Below are 23932 nucleotides of genomic sequence, written 5' to 3'. Positions count from 1 at the left end.
TTGCCTGTCTGTAATAGTATTTAGATTTGTAATTTTTGAAGATACTGAGCTCAGAATTGTAGCAGCTTAGTCCCCAAATTTAATCAGCAAGGTAATATTGCAAATACTGCCTTCTAAGTGTAGACTTAAGCACTGCTGCATATGCTGTATTGCTTAATAAATCTTTAATATCCTTGTTTAATAATAATTTTGAGGAGTAAATTATAAATAAAAACCCTGACCTCTAATGCTGGCATGACACAACTGTAGGCCATATTTTTACAATTGTCTCCAGAAGGTGCTCATTCATCCTGGGGTATGGGTCCTCAAAAGCTAAATGACATCTGTGACCTCACCCTGTGGCCACTCTTAATGTATTAGCTTCGACAGTGAGTGCCAGCAGAGTACTGAACTGAACGGTATTTCATGACCAAGACTGATCTACTCTCTGCCTTCTGTCCATCTGTGCAGAATTTGCATTAATGTGCTTGTCTATTTCTGATTTGGGGTAAAGTCGGCAATGGCCTGGGAGCCAGTTGGCCTGCCTGAGTGCAAGTGTATAGTGTGAGGTGGTGAATTAGGTGAGGAGAAACAGTGAGAATCAACAGCAAGTTACTGTCTCTGAGTGATTTGTGCTTTCTACAACTTAACTTGTTTTTCTTGCAGGTGATCCTCTCGGTGACGCAAAAACGAGAACCACTGCCGAGAAACTGGCCAAATTTGTGGCTGAATGTGGCCCAGAACTGGAAGAGATTGCTATTGAAAACAATCGCGATAATCCAACCTTCTGGTAAGAATACAGAGACTGGCTGCTTGCTGGCATGTCAGAAATATGAGTGTATGAGACGGAGTTCTTTTTTAGCAGTAAGAGGTACCCTTGCACTGTCTGGCCCAAGAGTGCTTTGGATCAGTTAATCCCAAAGTTAATGTTTACTTTTCCCAGGTCATATACACTGCCTGGGAGGATGAGGTGGTGGCAAGGGACACTGAATTTTGTGTGCACCTGTCATTCAGCAGATCTAATGACTGACCAATTAATTCTTCGTAGCGGTGTCGGACCAGCCGGGGTTGGAAACGGGTGTGGATGCAGATGTAGCCTTCGCCTCGTTGATCGCACGAAGGCGGATCCTGATGGGATGGAGAGCAACCTCTCCACCTTGTGCCCTGGCGTGGCGGGGGGACCTGCTGGAATTCTTGACTCTTGAGACGGTTAAGTTTGAACTGAGGGGAAGGACGGAGGGGTTCTACAAGTTATGGGCATTATTTATTATGCACTTTCAAGAACTGGATAACATTGAACATTAGTTGGAGGGGTGGTTGGGGAGAGGGGGCCTGTATGTGTTAATGGCGACTATGGGTGATTCCTGATTCCTTTTTGTCATTTGTTTATGTGAACATACGGGCTAATGTTGGGTGGGAGGATGGGATCGTTGTTATTGATATAGGGATTATTATTTATTGTTGGTGGGTGCAAATTTGGGAGAACATGTGAAAAAGGAGGAGAATAAAAATATTATTAAAAATTCTTCATAGCGAGTTTGTTCTCTTATTTCTTTTATCCAGGATCACTTTTGGACATCCTGAAGTTGTGAAAAACGGTTTATAAATATAGCTTCATTTTGGATCAGAGTCAGATATTCAGCCACAAACTTGGCCAGTTTCTCTGATTTGGATGTGACTCCCCAAACAGATTTCGGAGAGGCAACTCTGAAAAATATCTGTATATAAAAAATTTGTGTTCACAACCTCAGGATGTTCCAAAGCACTTTACAGCCAACAAAGTATTCTTGAAATATAGTTACTGTTGTAATGTAGGAAATGATGCAACAACTATTGATACAGCAAGATCCCAAAAACAGCAACGTGGTAAATTACCAAATATTCCATTGTAAGCTGTTGTTTGAAGGAGTTTGCATCGTTATAGATGTCATCTTTTGGGTGAAGCATTAAACCGTGGCCCATTTTGCCTTCATGAGGCCATTAAAAATCCCACGGCCAATCTTTAGAAGGAGAGCAAAGAGATTCTTCCCAGTATCCTGATCAATATTTATCCCTCAGCCTATATCACTAAAATAAATTAACTGGACATTATCACCTTGCTGTTTGTGGGATCTTACTGTGTTTCTGTCCTCTCACAATAGGCATGTGAGTGCCCATTGGCTGCAACATTTTGCCATCCTGCTCATCAAGTAGATGTGCTGATCTGTTTTCGAGAGGAGCGGTGATCACAGTGGTTCCCTTTGTTTGCATCTTTGCAGGTTTCTCTACGATGAAAACAGTTCCTACTATAAATACTACAAGGAGAAGGTGAAGGAGTACAGTGAGATGGTGGAGAAATCCAATACCACAGATCCTGCACCGGAGTCGGCATCCTCAACACGTTCCGTTCTTCCCAGGAAACGGAAGGGACTGACTCTGAAAGTAGGAATGCTGCCACCCAAAAGGCTCCTCCCAAAAGCAACTTCATCACCGGGTATGCATTGACAAAGTGAAGCCAAACAGTTTCCGTTTCACTAAACATATACGGATAAAGGTTGCTAAACACAATGGTTATCCCACCTACTTCTTACTATCTTCCCCAATAGAGGGCCACTGTCCATCACAGGTAGATATTAGAGAATTATAGAAATCAAGCTTCAAAGTGAAATATTGGTTTGTATCTTGCAATTGATCTATTTAATTTTTTTTTTTCAAATTCCCAGCTCAGATCCACAGCCTTTCATGTAAGAAAATGAAATATTCTGTGAAAATTTCTGACAGGTCCATTCATTGCTCATGCCTTGGACTCCAAATCTCTTTAGTGCTGCACTGAAGTATCAGCCCGAGATATGAAGGCTAGTCCTGGAATTGAGGTTTGAAACAACCACCTTCTGGCCCAGATGCATCTATGCTGCCCTAGTCAAACTTGTCACACCTAAAGCTGATCCAAATGTATTCAGGGTTTGAATGAAGGCCCCTCAAAAGCTTATTCACCAAATCGCATTGGCACTTCAGTGCTACCCATTTGGGCCTGTCATTGATCCGTTGCAAGTTCAGCAGCGACAATCGCGGTGTCTTTTATTGAAGTTGACTGATCAAACGCTACATATGTTTGGCTACTATGCAACCCAGAGGTTTAACCAGGAAACCTCTCTGTGATCTGAACCACATCTCGTGCCCTTTGTATGCTTGGTCTTCAATCTCTTCAAAGATATGAGTTTCACGCTAAATGAAATGAAGCTTGATTTGAACAGTTAAAAGGCTTCATAACACAGTTTGGTAACCGTTTAGGGCAACAGATACAACCAGATTCACTTAGGATAGTTTGCAAAACTTATTTTCATGGAACGTTATAGAAGTCATGAATGCGTGATGATATCTGCCCCACAGTGGATGAATTGCTTCAATAGACTAGCCTCTATGCATTCTGTCCTACATTCAAGAGCAGAACTGCATTCAAGGGCAGCACGGTAGCATAGTGGTTAGCACAATTGCTTCACAGCTCCAGGGTCCCAGGTTCGATTCCCGGCTTGGGTCACTGTCTGTGCGGGGTCTGCACGTTCTCCCCGTGTGTGCGTGGGTTTCCTCCGGGTGCTCCGGTTTCCTCCCACAGTCCAAAGATGTGCAGGTTAGGTGGATTGGCCATGCTAAATTGCCCTTCGTGTCCAAAATTGCCCTTAGTGTTGGGTGGGGTTGCTGGGTTATGGGGATAGGGTGGGGGTGTGGGCTTGGGTAGGGTGCTCTTTCCAAGAGCCGGTACAGACTCGATGGGCCGAATGGCCTCCTTCTGCACTGTAAATTCTATGATTATCCTTTGCAACCTTTTGCTGTCTTACTCCCTGTGCAATATCTTGTTTAGAAAGTCTCTCTCCCTCTGCCCCAAAATGCTGTGTATCTTCACAGACAGAGGTTAAAGGGTTTCCAACACATTGTCAAGAGATGTTTACTGATAACCAGTTAATAGTTATTATGGCATCTTTGTAACAAACAATTTCTGATTATTATATTTAACCAGGTCTAATCTGTATTCCTTTAATAGACTGCCCTGAGAAAATTCTCCCTTTTGAAGACAGCCCAAACTTAAAAGTCACTTTTTAAAGTAACTCCTATCTACAACCTCAGTGAAACATTATCCAAAAAATAAAATAATAGTCCACAAGTGTGACTTGCCATTCTGGCTGAATTGCTGTCTCTGTCCTTTCGTTTGTTTCTAAAATCACAGGCGAAAATCACTAATAAATGTGTACTGTCATTTCAGTCCGCGAGCTGAAGAGAATCGGCTATGACAAGCCAACATACAAACCGAAGAAAAAAATGGTAAGATTAGGAACCATCGTGTACAGCCCAGCATTCACGTCATCTCTATTGCTACATATCTTCCTAATTATCAGTCCTGTTCCCAACCAGATATTCATTCTGCTGTTTTATTTTAAGACATTAATTCATATATTAATAGTTGTTTTCTCCGGGTGTTCATTCCAAACATTTTTGCTAGGGTGGATATTTGAGTGCATGCTTGGTAAGTGTCGGCAAATAGTTTTGTTTAAATGCCCATTATCTTCAAAACTCCCAAAAGCATCAGCAATATCTCAATATGCAGCATGTTCTCGCCTCTGAAGACCGCAGGTTCCAGTCCCATTCAAGAGATTTGAGCCCCAGAATTCAGGCTGAGTCTCCCAGTGTTGCACTGTTGGAGGTGCTTTCAGTTGAGACATTAAACAAAGGCCTCGTCTGTCTCCTCAAGTGGATGGAAACGATCCCACAGCCATTATTTGAAAAAAAGAGCAGAGGGATTCTCCCTGGTGTTCTGAAACTAATATTAATCCTCAATCAACAACACTAAAACTAATCATTGATCTAATAGCTACTTGCGGGATACTTCAACAATCCCGTTCCAGAAGCTTGAGCCCATAATCCAAAGTAACACTTGCGGTGTTGCATACGGGGAGTTTTCCTGGGTGTCCTGGCAATATGTATCCCTCGACCAACATCACTAATAACTAGTAATCTGGTAGTTATATTACTATTTGTGGGATTGTGCTGTGTCCAAATCTGATGCCACATTTCCCTATGTTACAACAGTGACTACACTTCAAAAAGTATTTCAGTGGCTGGAAAGCCCTTTGTGATGTCCTGAGGATGTGAAACGGCCATATAAAAATCCAAGTCTTCCCTTCTTTGAAAGACACTTGGTCTTCTGGCTGCAATTCCTCAGGGGTCAGGCATCCTTCAGTAGGTCACCCAACTGACCACCCTTCATACTTCAGCCCTAAGCATCACAACTGAGCCTGCTCCTGCCCTTGCCCATGAACCGTCTAATTAGAGTCACTGGATGGTGGTCAGGAGAGCACAGGCCTTTTGACCCTGCCAGGCTAGGAAAGCACACTGGATGCTCTGGGTACATGTGTTCAAATCCCACCCCGGTCACTGTTGAATTTTAAATTCAATTAATAAAGTCCGAAGTAACTTTGTTGTAAAACCACGCCTAGTTCATTAATGTCCTTCAGTAAGGAAATCTGCCATCTTTACTTGGTCTGGCCTACATGTGACTCCAGACTCACAGCGATGTGGTTGGCTCTTAACTGTCCTCCGAAATGGCCTAGCAAGACACTCCGTTCAATTAGAGATGGGCAATAAATGGTGGCCTTGTCAACCACATCCCATGAAAGGATTAAGATGTTGGCGAACTCAACATTGTCCAAAGACCAAACCAGGAATCTTCTGACTTATCAGACTCGGGCCTAAAACAAATAGTTTCTATACTCCACTGGGCCACTGAAAGCTGCTGACACTGGTGAAATTGGTCCACTGTTGAAGATACAAATGTTTATTCTGATCAAATGTTTCCCTTTTCAGAGAAATGAGGATATAAATTACACTAAAAACAAGCTGGCGGTGGACAATGTTGGGTACAAGATGCTGCAAAGAATGGGCTGGAAGGATGGAGATGGGCTGGGCTTAGGAAAACAGGGCATCAGAGACCCAGTCAACAGGTATGAAACAGGTCGGAGACGGATTGGACTGGATTGGATACTGCTCTTTCATGTTTGGTCCTAGTTTCAAACCCGGCCAAAACTCCTGGGGTGCATCTTTGTTTCTCTGTGAGCCATAAGGTCCCCAGCACAATCATCTCTCTTGTTAATGAGATCATAGTATGTGTTGTCATTCAGTGCCTCACTGTGAAATGGGAAACTAGAACCTTGCACCTCTTTACTGCATGATGGCAGACATGCAACGTACACTGGAGCTGTGAAATCACACTGCAATTTCAACTGTATAACACTGCGTACAACACTTGGTTATACGTATAACACTGGCTGTGTTACAGTACTGGTGGGGTCAGGTCTATCATGTATAACACTGGTATATTGTATTAGTGGGGACAGGTCTCACTGTTGCACTAGGGTACAGTACTGGTCAGTACCGGTCCGTCACTGTCTCACACTGGGATATATTGTATATTCATGGTATTTCTAGTGTTTCCTCACTAGCAGCCTTGCAATAGGACATGGGCACTTTAAGAGATTGATCATATGACATAGCGTCATCGGCAGTTTGGGTAGGCAAACGGACAGTGTGACATCTCAGCCTGTTAACGTCTTTTTTTTAAAATTTAGAGTACCCAATTCATTTTTTCCAATTAAGGGGCAATTTAGCGTGGCCAATCACCTACCCTGCACATCTTTGGGCTGTGGGGGCAAAACCCACACAAACACGGGGAGAATGTGCAAACTCCACACGGACAGTGACCCAGAGCCAGGATCGAACCTTGGTCCTCGGCACCGTGAGGCAGCAGTGCTAACCACTGTGCCGCCATGCTGCCCTGTTAATGTGTTCTTTTTTAAAATAAATTTAGAGTACCCAATTTTTTTCCAATTAAGGGGAAATTTAGCCAGGCCAATCCACCTATCCTGCTTATCTTTGGGGTGTGGGTTCAAAACCCACGCAAACACGGGGATGTTAACGTCTTAATAAAGGTCTTTGTGGGCAGCACGGTGGCGCAGTGCTTAGCACTGCTGCCTCACGGCACCGAGGTTCCAGGTTCGATCCTGGCTCTGGGTCACTGTCCGTGTGGAGTTTGCACATTCCCCCAGTATTTGCGTGGGTTTCACCCCCACAACCCAAAGATGTGCAGGGTAGGTGTATTGGGCATGCTAAATTATCCCTTAATTAAAAAAAATAATTTGGGCACTGTATAAAAAAAAAATAAAAATTTTTTTTAAATAAAGATCTTTGTTCAGCTGAACCTCTGAGGCATGCACACTTAATTTTAAAACCACCACAGGATAGAGCACTGATAGGAACAGACCAATCACTGAATGACTCTCAGTACATTACTGGTGGGGACAGGTCTGTCACCGAATAACGTTGGGGTACAGTACAGGTGGTAACAGGTTTGTTACTGTATAACACTGGGGTACAGTACTGGTGGGGACAGGTCTGTCACTGTATAACACTGGGGTACAGTACTGGTGGGGACGGGTCTGTCACTGTATAACACTGGGGTACAGTACTGGTGGGGATGGGTCTGTCACTGTATAACACTGGGGTACAGTACTGGTGGGGACGGGTCTGTCACTATAACACTAGGGTATAGTACTGGTGAGGATGGGTCTGTCACTGTATAACATTGGGATACAGGAACCAAAAAGAAAATGTTGGAAAATCTCAGCAGGTCTGGCAGCATCTGTAGGGAGAGAAAAGAGCTAACGTTTCGAGTCCAGATGATCCTTTGTCAAAGCTCGGATACAGGACTGTGAGGACGGGTCTGTCACTGTATAATGCTGAGGTACAGGACTGGTGGGGACAGGCCTGTCACTAACACTGGAGTACAGTACTGGTGGGGGCAGGTATATTACTATATGACATTGGGGTACACTGGTGGGGACGGGTCTGTCACTGTGTAACACGGGTACAGGACTGGTGGGAATAGGTCTGTCTCGGGATATGGTAGAGATGGAAGCCACATAAAGGAATATATTCAACTTTACAAAACCTTAATTTAATCTATATTAGCTCCAATGTTTGTTTCCTTCTCATGCATTGGTAGCAATATACTAATTAAACCCTGTGATATACCTGTACCTCTTTCAAAGTAAATCTCTCTCCTCTCTAGGGGTGTGACATCGACAGACAGAGCTGGGCTAGGAGTTCCCATTACTGCAGAAATGGAAGAGGCGGATAATGAGTTCGCAACTTTCCGTAAACGGATGATGGTGGCGTTCAGAACCAAGCTGCTGTCTAAATCCTAGGTACATATGTCATACACTGACCTCTTTATAATTTGTTTAAATGCTGAAACTCATCTAAAGTTTGTGAGTGGGAACTTAATTGGTTAAGAATGACTTGTATTAGGAGGAGTTTGAGTTGCCAGGTGGGAACGGGTTCCGGTACCTGCAAGTACAGGATTTTGTTCGGAGGCAGGTCTCGAGCTTTCCGCACCTTCCACAAAGGGGGCCACAAGACAAGATGATGATGATGTCAAAACAGGAGTTGGTCGGGCTATGGGAGGAGGCCCTGTGGAGAGTGAACGTGTCCTCGTCATGTGCCAGGCTCAGCCTGATCCAATTCAAGGTGGTCCACAGGCTCAAATGACTGTGGCCGGATGAGCAGATTTTTTGAGGAGGTGGAGGACAGGTGTGGGAGCTTTGGGGGAGATCCTGCGAATCATGTGCACATGTTCTAGGCGTGTCCGTGGTTGAGGGGCTTTTGGCAGGGATTTGTAGACGTCATGTCTGAGGTCCTGCAAGGGAGGGTGACTCTGAGTCCAGAGGTGGCGATATTCAGAGTGTCAGAAGATCTGGGAGCCCAGTGGGGAGAGAGGCCGACAGTTTGGCCTTTGCTTCCCTCGGGGCCCCGAGACGGATTCTGCTGGGATGGAGGGACTTGGAGCCCCCCAAGTCAGGGGTATGGATAAATGACATGGAGGGGTTTCTCAAGTTGGACAAAATCAAATTTGCCTTAAGTGGTTCGTTACAGGGGTTCACTCGGAGGTGGCAGCCGTTCATTGACTTCTTTAAGGAAAATTAGTCTGTCAGCAAGGACGGGGAGTGGGGGAAAAGGGGGGAGGCATAGAAGTGAAAAATAAGGGTAGGAAAACCAATGAAGGGAGGGCCATGAGGCGGAGTATCATGTTGGTTGGGGTCTGTGGAGGGGGGGGGGGGGGGTTGGCTATGTTATTGTGGGTTTTTTTGTCTTTGTTGGATTTTTCTGTTTAAGTGTTAAAATTATAAATGCCTCAATAAAATATTTTCCTAAAAAGAAGAATGACCTGTACTTATAAAGCTGATCTCAGTTCTTGGGAAAGCCCCCAAGTGCTTGAAATACGTTCATTTATGTTCAGTTGACACAGCACACAAAGACAGTGATGACATCGTGGTAATGTCATTGGACTAGTAACACAAACCTGTCTCCCATCCATTGACTCTATCTGCACCTCCTGCTGCCTTGGGAAAGCGGGCAGCATAATCAAAGACCCCTCCCACCCAGCTTACTCACTCTTCCAACTTCTTCCATCGGGCAGGAGACACAAAAGTCTGAGAACATGCACAAACAGATTCAAAATTAGCTTCTTCCCTGCTGTTACCAGGCTCCTAAATGGCCCTCTTATGGACTGATCTGATTAATACTACACTCATGTATGCTTCACCCGATGCCGATGTCCATGTATTTACATTGTGTATCTTGTGCTACCCTATTATGTATTTTTGCTAGCAGAAAAATGCTTGTCACTGTATTTCGGTACACATGACAATAAACAAATCCAAAGCTCTGGGGACATGGGTTCAAATCCCACCACGGCAGCTGGTAGAATCTGAATTCAATATGTCTCAGTAATGGTGACCATGACTGCTGTTGCGATTGTTGTAAAAACCCATCTGCTTCACTAATGTCCTTTAGGGAAGGAAATTTGCCATGTTTACCCAATCTCCATGTGACTCCCGACCCACAGTAATGTGGTTGACTCATACCCTCTGGAGGAATTGAAAAATACAGGCCAAGTTTATGCTGCAGAGGGGTCATCTAGTCCCATAACCTTCTATTCATTTCACCCTCTTAAATGTGTCTATAATAATAATCTATTTGACTCGACTACTCCATGTGGTAGTGAGTTCGATGTTCTTATCAATCTCTGGGTAATGGGCTTTCTCATGAATTTCCTATTGGATTGATAGTATCTATATTATAGTGATTGTTGTGAAGAAGTTAGCCTGACCTAGTACCTGGCCCTTGGACTGAGAGGAAGAAAAACAAAACAGAGTTCCCATTCCTGACCACTGTCCTAGCAGGTCACCGCATGAAGGTACATGTGTGTGTAGGTGTCAGGTGAGTACAGGATCGAGCTCGGCTGTTATGTCCTCTGTATTTGTGTAGTCTGCCAACCAGTCACTGGATGAAACAACGGGGACAGGCAATGCTTAACATAGGGACCTGTACCCTAGTGAGACAACCTTCAAGAGAAATGGGGATCTGCATCCCAGAGTCAGCACTGTCAGGAGAGGAGGGAAACAAACTGAGTTGGTAGGGCGGGGAGGGATGTGGAATTTATAAACTGTCAGGAAATAATCCTATTTTATTATTTTGTTTCAGGTTAATGTCGGGTTGGTGATGCTGGGAGTTTCTGGAAAGTGGAGGATGGTCTTCATGCCACAAGCTGATTGGATTGGAGGCCACAGGAAGTGAAGTGACTTGAAAATGCAAAATATTTAAAATGGAATCTATCCAGATGATGAATGTATGATGGAACCCGTTATACATAGCGACTTGCTGTACCGAGCAACCCAGTAATTCACTATACTCGGTAACTCACTGTATGTGTTATCCTGACCGCAAAAATGACAAAATCCAATGCTCCAATTGGATACTCCAAATTATCCAATCACTCAACTGGAAGCAAATGTTGGTGTATCTGGTTGGCCAACCCGGGTGTATACAATTAGCCCTTTTGATGTCACAGGATGAACCGTTATAGGAAATCTATAATGCACTTGCTTCGTTTTCTTCTTTTTTTTACAATGTGTCTTAACATATTCTCCATTTTAGATATTATTGTTTTTTATAGATTAATTAGGTTGCCTCTGTCCCCATTACCCAGTGTTTTTTTCTCTCTCTCTACAACTCAGTTTCAGGTAATATCTTGGATTTTGCTGTCGCCCTGGTCTTAGGTAAGTATCTGTCGTGACCACATGGAAGTTCACAGTTGCATTTTCAGTGAGTTGCAGGTGGTAAATGGGTGTCTGCCCAAACATAGTTGGGAGCACAGCAAGCTTTCAGACTGCAAGTGGAGACTCTCCTTCCCCTTGACCTTCAGTATACTGCAGCCATTCATAGCCAAGCCAAGTATTAATCTAGGGACAGTCTCCATCACATATTTGTGTTTGTGCGCAGACTCTCACATCATCACAGGTACAAACAAATACAAAATGGAGCATACAGATAGACAATTATTCAGTTCCAATAGCAAGAAGAAACTGTATCAAGTAGAGGATCGAACAGGATAACTGACTGTCAAGTTTGACACTGCAGAGACAGATTTATAGTGAAACCGTAAACACAATTATAGAACACCCATTTAGAGGCCCACCACAGATTATAGTCTTGGCTTCACAATGCCAACAATTCCCCAAGATCGCATTGACCTTCAAATTGCACTGGCCCCATTATCATAACATGTGCCCAAATCCCATTGGGCAATGGCACAGATGTGCAAGGACAATCCTACCGAGGGTATAGGGTGGGGATAAAGAGGGGTTCTTGTTTAACCACGAGCGTAGCTGTATGGTCTTGGTCACATGGGAGTGGACAAGAGCTAACAGCACTAGACTGAGTATGCATCAAAAGTTTGGTAGGGAGACAAATGGCCCGTATGAAAAATTCTTACAGAGCTATGAGTTGTAAAAAGTATTGTAGCGAAAGTGCTTGTTCAGATTCCTGTGTTCTGTGCCGTTCTCCTTACTTAGCTATCGTGTTTGTCATGTTATTTATATCAGTAGTCAAACATTGTGAGATTTTGCTGAATTATTTAGTATTGCTTTACTTATCTTGGTCACCGTGCATGCGGCACGCAGCATGGTGGTATCATTCACCACTGGCCTCGCCGACCCTCCACAACTATACTAAAGGTGCCAGCTGAACACTGTCATCTTTGATAGTCCATGAGTTAAAGAAAGTGACGGATTCTTACAGATGAAAGTTTATAATCTGGATATACTGAAAAAAAAATAAAGTGCGTGTGCTTAAAACGTGTCCCACAGCACTATGTTAAATCACATATCCTTGAGTTCATTGAATAGCCATTTTGTGCAAAGACTGATCACGCAAACAGCAATAAGATGAATGAGCAGTTAATCTATTTTTGATGCTGTCAGTTAAGGGTAGAATGTTGGTCTGGCCATCGGAAAAGCTCCCTGCTCCTCTTCCAACTACCTGAATCCCTAGACTGTGCAGAATGGAGCTAAGTTTGATGTGCAATGGGATAGACAACTCTTCGACAGTGCAACACCCCCTCAATAAAGCACAAGATTAAGATGTTTGCATCTTTAGAGTGGGGCTTCAACACAGAACCAGGAAGGAGCTACAATTGATAGTTTGGGGGAAGGCAGCTGAGGGGTTTGAAATTCAGATTTACCTAACTTGGCCCCTAGAAGAAAATATTTCAGCTAGGAGCTGTCAGTGCCCTCCAGTGAACCGAAGGAGCCAGAGCACAGGAGGAGCTTGGAGGCAGCTTGTCGATTTTCAGCCTTTTGCAGCCATCCCAGGGCCTCTCATTTAACCTTTTCTCTTTTTTTTTCTTCTGTCTTCCTTCCTCCCTCTCTAGTTATATTATTCTCCTCTGCTTTACGCCCTCCACACCTCCTTTGTTCCTTCGATTATTTTTCCTTCCCCTTTTCTTTTCTCCCTTCATTTGTGCTTTAACCTTTTAGAAATATTTATTGAAGGTTACTATACAGCTGTTTTTTATTGGCAACTGGGATTACAATCAGCAACTGAAGGCCAGCCGCCCCACCCTCCCGTGCCCTAAACAGCTCTTAACTCACAAATGTTTACTCTGAGGTCACACCAAGTTTGAGGCATTAAAGAACGGTTTGGGAAACACTAGTAAAATGTCACAAGGTGCTTGACAGAGTTTAATCGGGCAAACATTGATAGAGGACAGAAGGAAATATTAGGGTAGGTGTCTAACAGCTTGAACAAAAGTAGCTTTTTGAAAAGTATCTCAAAGAAGGAGGCAGAGAGGTTTAGGGGTCAGACAGGTGAAGACCCAGCCTCCAACAGTGAAGTATGGAGATTGGGGATAAGCAAAGTTGTCAACCCTCCAAGATTGTTTTCGACCATTCGGGTATTAAAGATCAATCTGGATGTTGCTGTGAAAAAAACTGGAGAGAAATATCACAGTGCCATTTTTTTTCATTCTCAGTGAACACTTTTGTTTCCCAGTTATTAATACAAGCATGAATATTAATTATCTATGCATATTAAAGTTTGATAACCAGATTGTTTGGTTGATCAAGGAAGATGATGAGAAAAAGAATACATCTATTCAGATTTGGGAACCCCAGGAATATGCAAGACACCAGAATTGACAGATATACTATTTCTAGCGGCAGCATCTTAGCGTTTTCATTCCAGACACCCCATCTGGAGTAGTGTGTAGGGTATTGGCCTCCTATATACGGAAGTATCTAAGCGCCAAGGTCCCAGGTTTGATCCCGGCCCTGGGTCACTGTCCGTGTGGAGTTTGCACATTCTCCCCGTGTTTGCGTGGGTTTCGCCCCCAAAACCAAAATATGTGCAGGTGGATTGGCCACGCTAAATTGCCCCTTAATTGGAAAAAATGAATTGGGTACTCTAAATTTATAAAAAAAACTTTTAAAAAAATGTTTGAGAAGCTACTGGGGGAGGGGACGTTCACCTGACCCCTGGAGGTGGACAGGGTGCACAGAGCGCTAGCGAAGAAGCAGCGTGTGGCTGACCACCCCCTCCAAGAGCTATGGTGGTGCGATTCCAGAGGTACCTTGACAAGGAGTGCATTCTACGGTGGGCCAGGCAGACGCGGAGCTGCAAATGGGAGAACAGCGTCCTGTGTATATATCAGGGTCTGAATGTGGACGTGGCCAGGAGAAGAGCGGGGCTCAACCAGATAAAATCAACACTTTTTAAGAAGAAGGTAAAGTTCGGACGACTACCCGGCCCGTCTTTGGGTTACGCACGAAGAGAAACATTTCTACTTCGAGTCGTCCGAGGAAGCAATGGACTTCGCGAGAAGGAAAGGGCTGGTAGCAGACTGAGGAGTTTGGACTGAACTTTGCTGCAGTGTTCATGTGTTTGTTTTTCTTCTTTTGCAGCTATTTAAAAAAATATATTTTTGTCTTTGGATGTTACTTGTAATGCCTTTTGTACTGATTTGGGGTCAGTGGACGAGCTGCTTGAGTTAAAATTTGCATTTGCACTGGTGGGGGATGGAGGTGTGAATGTTTAATGTTGGATCTTTTTGATTTTCTTTGTGTTTTTCTTTTGGGCAATTGGGTTGGGATTGTTTATGTTTGCATATGTTTGTCCGAGCCGGGGGGGGGGGGGGGGAACAATAGGTGGGAAAATGTCTGGTGCCATGGGCAGGGACCACCAAGCTAGCTGGTCGGGCTAGCTCCCGGAAGCGCAGTGGGGGATGAGCAGATGGTATGCTTGTTGGAGGGGGCTGTGTGTATGGTGCTGTTACCAAGGTGGGTGGGGACTGTTCTGCTAACGGGGGAGGTACGTTTGCTGTGGGACAATAGGGAGATCAGGGACGGAGGCTGCCGGGAGGCAGGCCTGCGGATGCGTGGGATGCGGGCTGGAGACTGGACCAAGAAAGGTGATGGCTGATCGGGGGATGGGGGGGGGGGAGAAACCCCCCCCCCACCAACCAGGCTGATCACAAGGAATGTAAGAGGGCTAAATGGACCGATTAAGAGGGCACGCGTGTTCACGCATTTGAGGGGACTGAAGGCAAACGTGGCAATGTTGCAGGAGACGCACCTTAGAGTAACTGACCAGGTCAGACTAAGGAAGGGATGGGTCGGGCAGGTTTTCCACTCGGGGCTGGACTCTAAGATTAGAAGGGTCGCGATTAATAAGCGAGTGTCATTTGAAGGGGGAAAAATAGTTGCGGACGTGGGGGATCGGTACATTATGGTCAGTGGAAAGCTGCAGGGGCTGCCAGTGGTACTCGTGAATGTGTATGTCTGAATTGGAATGATGTGGAGTTCTTAAGGAGAATAGTGGGGAAGATCCTGGACCTGGATTTGCATAAGTTGGTTATGGGGGGGGACTTCAACAGTCATTAACCCAGGGCTAGACTGATCTAGCTCAATGACAGGCAGGGTGCCAGCAATGGCAAAGGAGCTAAAGGGATTTATGGAGCAGATTGGGGGCGGGGAGTAGACCCATGGACTTTTCCTTCTTCTTGCACATGCATAAAGTGTACTCCCGGATTGATTCTTTTATCCTGAACAGGGCTTTACTGACGGGGGTACTGGACACTGAGTACTTGGAGATCATGATCTCAGATCATGCCCTGCACTGGGTTGATCTACAGGTGAGCAAGGAGGGTAACCAGTGCCCGCACTGGAGGCTGGACATGGGAATTTTAGCTGATAGGTGTGTGAGCGGTTGACAAAATGTATCCAGAACTATCTGGAAGTCAACGACACGGGGGGAGTTCCGGCTGCGGTGGTCTGGGAGGAGCTGATGGGGGTGGTGAGAGGGGAGCTGATCTCGATACAGACCCACAGGGAGAAGGCAGACAGAGCAGAGACGGACCAACTGATAAAGGAAATACTACAGGTTGACAGGAGGTATGAGGAGATACCAGAGACAGGGCTTCTAAGGGAACGATGGAGGCTACAGGTGGAATTTGGCTTGTTAACTACAGGGAAGGCAGTGGAGCAGCTGAAGAAGGCAGGGGAGGGAGGGGGGGGGGGCCTGGGGCGGGGCCGGGGCGGGGGGGGGACCGGAGTGACCACCGGCGAGCCTGGATCCATCCGCCATGTTTGTGCGGGGCGGCCTGAGGGAGGGCGGCCACCGCGCATGCGCTGGTTGGCACCAGCCCAACTGCGCATGCGCGGGACCTGAGTCTTTTACGCGGCGCCCCTAGCACATGGCGCCCCGGGCGACTGCCCGAGTTGCCGGTACCTTGAGCTGGCCCTGGTTCCCCCGATGATATCACAGGCCACTATCTCATTGATCCTGAAGTGGGATAAGGACCCGGAGTTATGCGGGTCCTACAGACCGATCTCCCTACTAACTGTAGACGCCAAATTGTTGGCTAAGATATTGTCCTCTAGGATTGAGGACTGCTTCCTGGATGTGAGTGGGGAGGACCAGACGGGATTTGTTAAGCGGAGGCAGTTGTCGGCCACGTAAGAAGGCTATTGAATGTTATGATGATGCCCCCAGAGGGTAGTGGTCGCAATGGACGCAGAGAAGATATTTGATCGGGTGGAATGGGTACTGGGGCGGTTTGGATTTGGGTCGGGCTTCATTGACTGGGTCAGGCGCCGTGGCAAGTGTTCGGATGAACACACGCTACAGTGTGGATCTTACAGACTGATATCGTTCCTGAACATAGACGCCAAATTGCTGGCCAAGATCTTGGCTGCTAGAATTGAGGACTGTGTCCCTGGGGTGATAAGGGAGGATCAGACAGGCTTCATCAAGGGCAGGCAATTGAACTCCAACGTACGGAGGCTCCTAAACATCATCATTATGCCCTCAGAGGGAGGGGAGACAGAAGTAGTGATGGTGATGGATGCAGAGAAAGCCTTTGACCAGGTGAAATGGGAGTACTTGTGGGAGGCACTAAGTAGGTACGGGTTTGGTGAGGGGTTCATACTTTAGGCTCCACCGGGGGATAAGGCAGGGGTGCCCCCTCTCCCTGTTACTATTCACCCTTGCGATAGAGCCGCTGGCTATAGCGCTGCGGACTTCAAGGAACTGGCGAGGGCTGGTTCGGGGGGGGTGGGGGCACCGGGTCTCGCTTTACGCGAACGATCTGCTCCTGTACATCTCAAACCCTTTAGAGGAGATGGGCGAGGTCATGCAGATTCTGAGGGACTTTGGCAATTTCTCGGGGTACAAGCTGAACGAGAAGAAAAGCGAGATGTTTATGATCCAAGCTAATGGGCAGGAAAAGAGACTGGGTGAGCTTCCGCTGAAGATGGTCGAGAAGAGCATTTGGTACCTAGGTATACAGGTGGCTCGAGATTGGGATGCCGTCCACAAGCTTAATCTATCTCGGCTGGTAGAACAGATGGAGGGGGACTTCAAAAGGTGGGACACGCTCCTGCTATCTCTAGCGGGGAAGGTGCAGACCGTTAAGATGACAGTTCTCCCCAGATTCCTGTTCGTCTTCCAGTGTCTCCCCATCTTCATCCCTAAGTCCTTCTTTAAGTGGGTGAACAAGATCATCTTGGGATTCGTAGGGGCAAATAAGACTAATGAAGAGACTGTACCTAGAGCGCAGTCGGGGTGGGGGGGGTTTGGCGGTACCGAACTTTTGCAGCTACTATTGGGTGGCTAACATAGCCATGATTAGGAAATGGGTATTGGGGGAGGGGTCGACGTGGGAGCAGTTAGAAGCGGCCTCATGTAAAGGTACCAGCCTAGGGGCACTTGTAAGGCACTTCTGCTGTTCTCGCCGACCCGCTACTCCTCCAGTCCGGCGGTGCTGGCGGCATTAAAGATCTGGGATCAGGGGGACGTCCAGTTGCGGCTATGTGGAGCTAAGCCGCACGTTCGGCAGCTCCCGCCAGGAAAGGACTTTTGGGCTCTTTTAAGGGCCCCCAGCAGTACTTGCTCGACGGTTCCCGACGTGGGAAGGTGTCTGCTGTGGATCCCCAGTGGTCTATGGTCTTGATCAGCGGTGGCAGCGCTTAAGAAAAAGTTGGGGAAGAGATTCAAGATGGTGGCTGGCGGAGGCCTCGAGGAATGGAGGCAGTGGGCGCAGGTGCAGCAGGAGACTCTCCAGCGATGTTTTCAGGAGCTAAAAGTGGAGCTGCTAGACTCGCTGAAGGCGAATGCAGACAAGCTGCTGGTGACGCAGGCAGCCATGGGGGTGGAGATCCGGGAGCTCCGACAACAAGCCTCCGAAAGAGAGGATGAGGCCGCGGCCCTCGCGGTAAAGGTGGAGATGCACGAGGCGCTCCATAAGAAGTGGCAGGAGCGGTTCGAGGAGATGGAGAACCGGTCGAGGCGGAAAAATTTGCGGATCCTGGGCCTCACGGAGGGGCTGGAGGGGTCAGACCTGGGGGCCTATGTGGTCGTTTTGTTGAACTCGCTGATGGGAGCTGGGTCCTTCCAGGGGCCCCTGGAGCTGGAGGGGGCCCACAGAATACTGGCCAGGAGGTCCAAGCCAAATGAGCTGCCACGGGCGGTGCTGGTGCCGTTCCACCGGTTCGTTGACCGAGAGTGCGTGCTTAGGTGGGCCAAGAAGGAGCGGAGCAGCAAGTGGGAGAACACAGTAGTGCGGATCTACCAGGACTGGAGTGTGGAGGTGGCGAAGCGGAGGGCCAGGTACAACCGGACGAAGGCGGTGCTCCACAGAAAGAGTGTGAAGTTTGGCATGTTACAGCCGGCACGCCTGTGGGTCACTTTCAAGAACTGGCACTTTTATTTTGAGTCCCCGGAGGAGGCGTGGGCCGAGAAGTTGGACTCTGACTGAGGGTCGGGGGTTTGTAAATAACTCTGTTAACTTTTGGTGGGAAGGGTCTGTTTCATGTTGTTTTATGCTGTTTTATGCTGTTTTAAACTGGTTGTGTGTTGGTTCTTGGGCGTGTGGGGTGCTGTCTTTTTTGCGGGGGCGGGGTCGGGCAGAGGGAAAGCGCGGGCTTTTCTTCTGTTTCCTGTGCTGAGGGTGGATGGGGGCGGGGTCAGAGCTGAGAAGCGGGTACCGGGTTGCTGCTGAAATGGCCAGGAAGGAGCTGGAGTATGCAGGGGGGGCCGGGGTGGGGGTTTGCCGCCGTGGGAAATGGGCCGAGCAGGGGGCGCTGGCCTGGGGCGGACAGGGGATGGGTTATGGCTAGTCGGCAGGGGAGGGGGGCAGGGAGCCCTCTGATCCGGCTGATAACTTGGAATGTGAGGAGGTTGAATGGGCCGGTCAAACGGGCCCGGGTGTTTACGCATCTGAAGGGGCTGAAGGTGGATGTGGCTATGCTCCACAAGATGCACCTGAAGGTGGCGGACCAGGTTAGACTGAGGAAGGGCTGGGTAGGCCAGGTGTTTCACTCGGGGCTGGATGCAAAAAATCGGGGGGTGGCGATTCTGGTGGGAAAAAGGGTGTCGTTTGAGGCGTCAAAGGTGGTGGCTGACAGTGGAGGGAGGTATGTGATGGTGAGCGGCAAGTTGCAGGGGGAGCGGGTGGTGCTGGTGAATGTCTATGCCCCAAATTGGGACGATGCGGGTTTTATGCGGCGCATGTTGGGCCGCATTCCGGATCTAGAGACGGGGGGCCTGATACTGTGGGGGGGGGGGGGGACTTTAACACGGTGCTGGATCCCCCATTGGATCGATCCATCTCCAGGATGGGCAGGAGGCCCGCGGCGGCTAAGGCGTTGAGGGGGTTTATGGACCAGATGGGAGGGGTGGATCCTTGGACGTTCGTGAGGCCGAGGGCCAGGGAGTATTCATTTTTTTCGCACGTGCATAAAGCCTATTCCCGGATCGATTTTTTTGTCCTGAGCAAGGGGCTGATTTTGAGGGTGGAGGATGCCGAGTATTCAGCCATAGTCATTTCGGACCATGCCACGCACTGGGTAGACCTTGGGCTGGGGGAGGAGAGGGACCAGCGCCCGCTCTGGCGCCTGGAGGTGGGACTGCTGGCGGATGAGAAGGTGGGCGGGCGGGTTCAGGGGTGTATCAAGAGGTACTTAGAGGCCAATGATAATGGGGAGGTACGGGTGGGGACGGTTTGAGAGGCATTGAAGGCGGTGATTAGAGGGGAGTTGATTTCCATCCGAGCCCATAGGGAGAGGGGAGTGCAAAGAGAGAGGGAGAGGTTGGTGGGGGAGATGGTGAGGGTGGACAGGAGATACGCGGAGGCTCCGGAGGAGGGACTGTTGGGGGAGCGACGTAACCTTCAGGCCAAGTTCAACTTGCTGACCACCGGAAAGGCGGAAGCTCAGTGGAGGAAGGCACAGGGAGCGGTGTACGAATATGGGGAGAAGGCGAGTAGGATGCTGGCGCATCAGCTACGTAAGCGAGATGCGGCCAGGGAGATTGATGGAGTGAAGGATAGGGGAGGCAATGTGGTGCGAAGGGGGGTGGACATTAATGGGACCTTCAGAGACTTTTATGGGGAATTGTACCGGTCCGAGCCCCCGGTGGGGGGGGGGGGGGGGGGGGGGGGGGAGGATTTTCCTGTTGGGGGGGCAATGGGGCGCTTTTTGGATGGGCTGAGACTTCCGAAGGTGGAGGAGGGACAGGTGGAGGGGCTGGGGGCGCCAATTGAGCTGGAGGAGCTGGTCAAAGGGATAGGCAGCATGCAGTCGGGGAAGGCGCCGGGGCCAGATGGGTTCCCGGTTGAATTTTACAAAATGTACACAGACCTGCTGGGCCCCCTGTTGGTTAGGACCTTTAATGAGGCAAGGGAGAGGGGGGCTTTGCCCCCGACTATGTCACGGGCGCTGATTTCCTTGATCCTTAAACGGGACAAGGACCCCCTACAGTGTGGATCATATATGCCGATCTCGTTGTTAAATGTGGATGCCAAGGTGTTGGCGAAGATCTTGGCCATAAGGATAGAGGACTGTCTGCCGGGGGTCATTCATGAGGACCAGACAGGGTTGTGAAGGGAAGGCAGCTGAACACCAATATACGTAGGCTTCTGAATGTTATAATGATGCCGGCGGTAGAAGGGAAGGCGGAGATAGTGGTAGCATTAGACGCGGAGAAGGCCTTTGATAGGATTGAGTGGGGGTACTTGTGGGAGGTGCTGGAAAGGTTTGGGTTCGGGGAGGGGTTTGTTAGTTGGGTGAGGCTGTTATATGAGGCCCCGATGGCGAGCGTAGCCATGAATAGGAGGAGATCGGAGTACTTTTAGTTGTACCGGGGGACGAGGCAGGGGTGTCCCCTGTCCCCGTTGCTCTTTGCATTGGCAATTGAGCCGCTGGCCATGGCGTTGAGGGAGTCGAGGAATTGGAGGGGTCTGGTGTGGGGTGGGGAGGAGCACCGAGTGTCACTATACGCAGATGACTTGTTGCTTTATGTGGCGGACCCAGTGGGGGGAATGCCGGAGGTGATGCAGATCCTTAGAGAATTTGGGGGCTTTTCTGGGTACTAACTCAACCTGGGTAAGAGTGAGCTGTTCGTCGTGCACCAGGGGGATCAAGAGGAGGGGATTGGTAGGCTCCCACTGAAAAGGGCAGGGAGGAGCTTTCGGTATCTGGGAGTCCAGGTGGCTAGAAGCTGGGGGGCCCTTCACAAGCTTAACCTCACTAGGCTGGTGGAGCAAATGGAGGAGGAGTTCAAAAGATGGGACATGTTGCCGCTGTCGCTGGCGGGCAGGGTGCAGTCCGTCAAGATGACGGTGCTCCCAAAGTTTTTGTTCCTGTTCCAGTGCTTCCCCATCCTTATCCCAAAGGCCTTTTTTAGGAGGGTCAACAGGAGTATTACGGGAGTTGCCCAACCTCTGTGGGTACTATTGGGCTGCCAACGCAGCGATGGTGCGTAAGTGGGTAATGGACGGGGCAGGGGCAGCATGTAAGAGGATGGAGATGGCGTCCTGTGTAGACACGAGCCTGGAGGCGCTGGTAACGGTGCCGTTGCCGCTCCCTCCAACGAGGTATACCACAAGCCTGGTGGTGGCGGCTACCCTCAAAATTTGGGGACAATGGAGACGGCATAGGGGGGAGGTGGGGGGCTCGATGGAGTCCCCGATACAGGGGAACCACCGGTTTGTTCCAGGGAGCATCGATGGCGGGTTTCTTGGCTGGCACAGGGTAGGTATTAGGAGGTTGAGGGACCTGTTTGTGGATGGGAGGTTTGCGAGCCTGGGTGAGTTTGAGGGGAAGTTTGGGCTCCCCCCGGGGAACATGTTTAGGTACATGCAGGTTAGGGCGTTTGCCAGGCGGCAGGTGGAGGGGTTCCCTCTGCAGCCCCCACGTGGGGTACGGGACAGGTGCTCTCGGGGGTGTGTGTTGGAGGGGGGAGGATTTTGGACGTGTACCACGTCATGCAGGAGGTGGATGAGGCCTCGGTGGAGGAGCTGAAGGGTAAATGGGAGGAGGAGCTGGGTGTGGAGATTGAGGAGGGGACGTGGGCGGATGCCCTGGAAAGAGTGAATTCCTCCTCTTCCTGTGCGAGGCTCAGCCTCGTACAGTTCAAGGTGCTGCATAGGGCCCACGTGACTGGGACGAGGATGAGTAGGTTTTTCGGGGGCGAAGATAGGTGTGCTAGGTGCTCGGGGAGCCCAGCGAACCACGCCCATATGTTCTGGGCATGCCCAGCGCTGGAGGAGTTTTGGAAGGGGGTAGCAAGAACGGTGTCGAGGGTGGTAGGATCCAGGGTCAAGCCAGGCTGGGGACTCGCAATTTTTGGGGTTGCAGTGGAGCCGGGAGAGCAGGAGGCGAAAGAGGCCGGTGTTCTGGCCTTTGCGTCCCTAGTAGCCCGGCGGAGGATCTTGCTTCAATGGAAGGATGCGAGGCCCCCAAGCGTGGAGGCCTGGATCAATGATATGGCGGGGTTCATCAAATTGGAGAAGGTGAAATTTGCCCTGAGGGGATCAGTACAGGGGTTCTTTAGGCGGTGGCAGCCTTTCCTGGACTTCCTGGCAGAACGGTAGGAAAATAGGCTGGCAGCAGCAGCAACCCGGGGGGGGGTGGGGGGAGAGGAGGGAGAGGAGGAGAGGGGAAGGGAGGAGGAGAGGGGAAGGGAGGAGGAGAGGGGAAGGGAGGAGGAGAGGGGAAGGAGGAGGGGAGGGGAGCGTAAGGGAGGAGGGGAGAGGAAGGGAGGAGGGGAGAGGAAGGGAGGAGGGGAGAGGAAGGGAGGAGGGGAGAGGAAGGGAGGAGGGAGAGGAAGGGAGGATGGGAGAGGAAGGGAGGAGGGGAGAGGAAGGGAGGAGGGGAGAGGAAGGGAGGAGGGGAGGGGAAGGTAAGGAGGGGAGGGGAAGGGAGGGGTTTTGCTTCGGGGGAAGGGTTTATCTATTTCTTCTTGTTGTTAATGGGGGTAGGTTGGTTTTGGGGGATAGTGTGTTTTTCTTTTTGTTGTTATTAATATTGTTTTCTTGTTATTTTCTGTTTTTGATATGTTTTTGAAAATCTCAATAAAAATTATTTTTTTTAAATGATCTGGGGTCAGTGGAGAAGGCACAGGGGGGCAGAGGGAGCCTCAGTTTGGAGCCCGTTACGCAACAATCACAGATTTGTCCCGGGCAAGATAGACGGAGGGTTTCAAAGCTGGCATAAGGCAGGCACTAAAAGGATGGGGGACTTGTTCATAGACGGGACCTTTCCCAGGCTGAAAGCTCTGGTGGAGAAATTCAGCTTGCCCCCTGGAAATGCTTTCAGATACCTTCAGGTACGCGCCTTTCTCAAAACATAGGTGGTATCATTTCCGCTGCTACTCCCATGCAGGATACAGGATAGGGTGGTCTCCGGCACCTGGGTAGGGGAGGGGAAGGTGTCGGACATCTACCAGGAACTTCAGGAGGCGGAGGAAGCCCCAGTGGAGGAACTTAAGGGCAAATGGAAGGAGGAGCTAGGCGGGGAGCTGGATGCCCTAAACAGGGTCAATTCCTCCTCATCATGCGCCAGGCTTAGCTTAATCCAGTTTAAGGTGGTCCACCAGCCCTGAGGGTCTGGGGGCAATGGAGGAGACATGTGGGAGCAGAGGGAACATCGATCTGGTCCCCAATTTGCAATAATCACCAGTTTGCCCCGGGGAGGTTAGATGGAGGTTTCCGGAGGTGGCAGAGAGCAGGGATCGAGAGGATGGGCGATATGTT

The 23932-nt window shown here is 49.0% G+C and overlaps 1 protein-coding gene across 1 annotated transcript in view; it reads left to right on the top strand.

Annotated features, from left to right (window-relative positions):
• The window catches only part of LOC119953711 (SURP and G-patch domain-containing protein 2-like), a 31599-nt gene extending 19375 nt beyond the window's left edge, over positions 1-12224 (top strand). The window contains exons 5-10 of the mRNA XM_038778260.1: positions 646-769; positions 2238-2452; positions 4217-4275; positions 5815-5951; positions 8075-8210; positions 10549-12224. Of these exons, the coding sequence (XP_038634188.1) occupies positions 646-769; positions 2238-2452; positions 4217-4275; positions 5815-5951; positions 8075-8210 (671 nt within the window). The 3' untranslated portion in view covers positions 10549-12224. The remainder of the gene's footprint in view (positions 1-645; positions 770-2237; positions 2453-4216; positions 4276-5814; positions 5952-8074; positions 8211-10548) is intronic.
• The last annotated feature ends 11708 nt before the right edge of the window (positions 12225-23932 follow it).

Source organism: Scyliorhinus canicula, chromosome 18 (genome assembly GCF_902713615.1).
Source record: "Scyliorhinus canicula chromosome 18, sScyCan1.1, whole genome shotgun sequence".
Lineage (NCBI taxonomy): Eukaryota > Metazoa > Chordata > Chondrichthyes > Carcharhiniformes > Scyliorhinidae > Scyliorhinus > Scyliorhinus canicula.
This window is presented reverse-complemented; position numbering and strand designations above follow the sequence as displayed.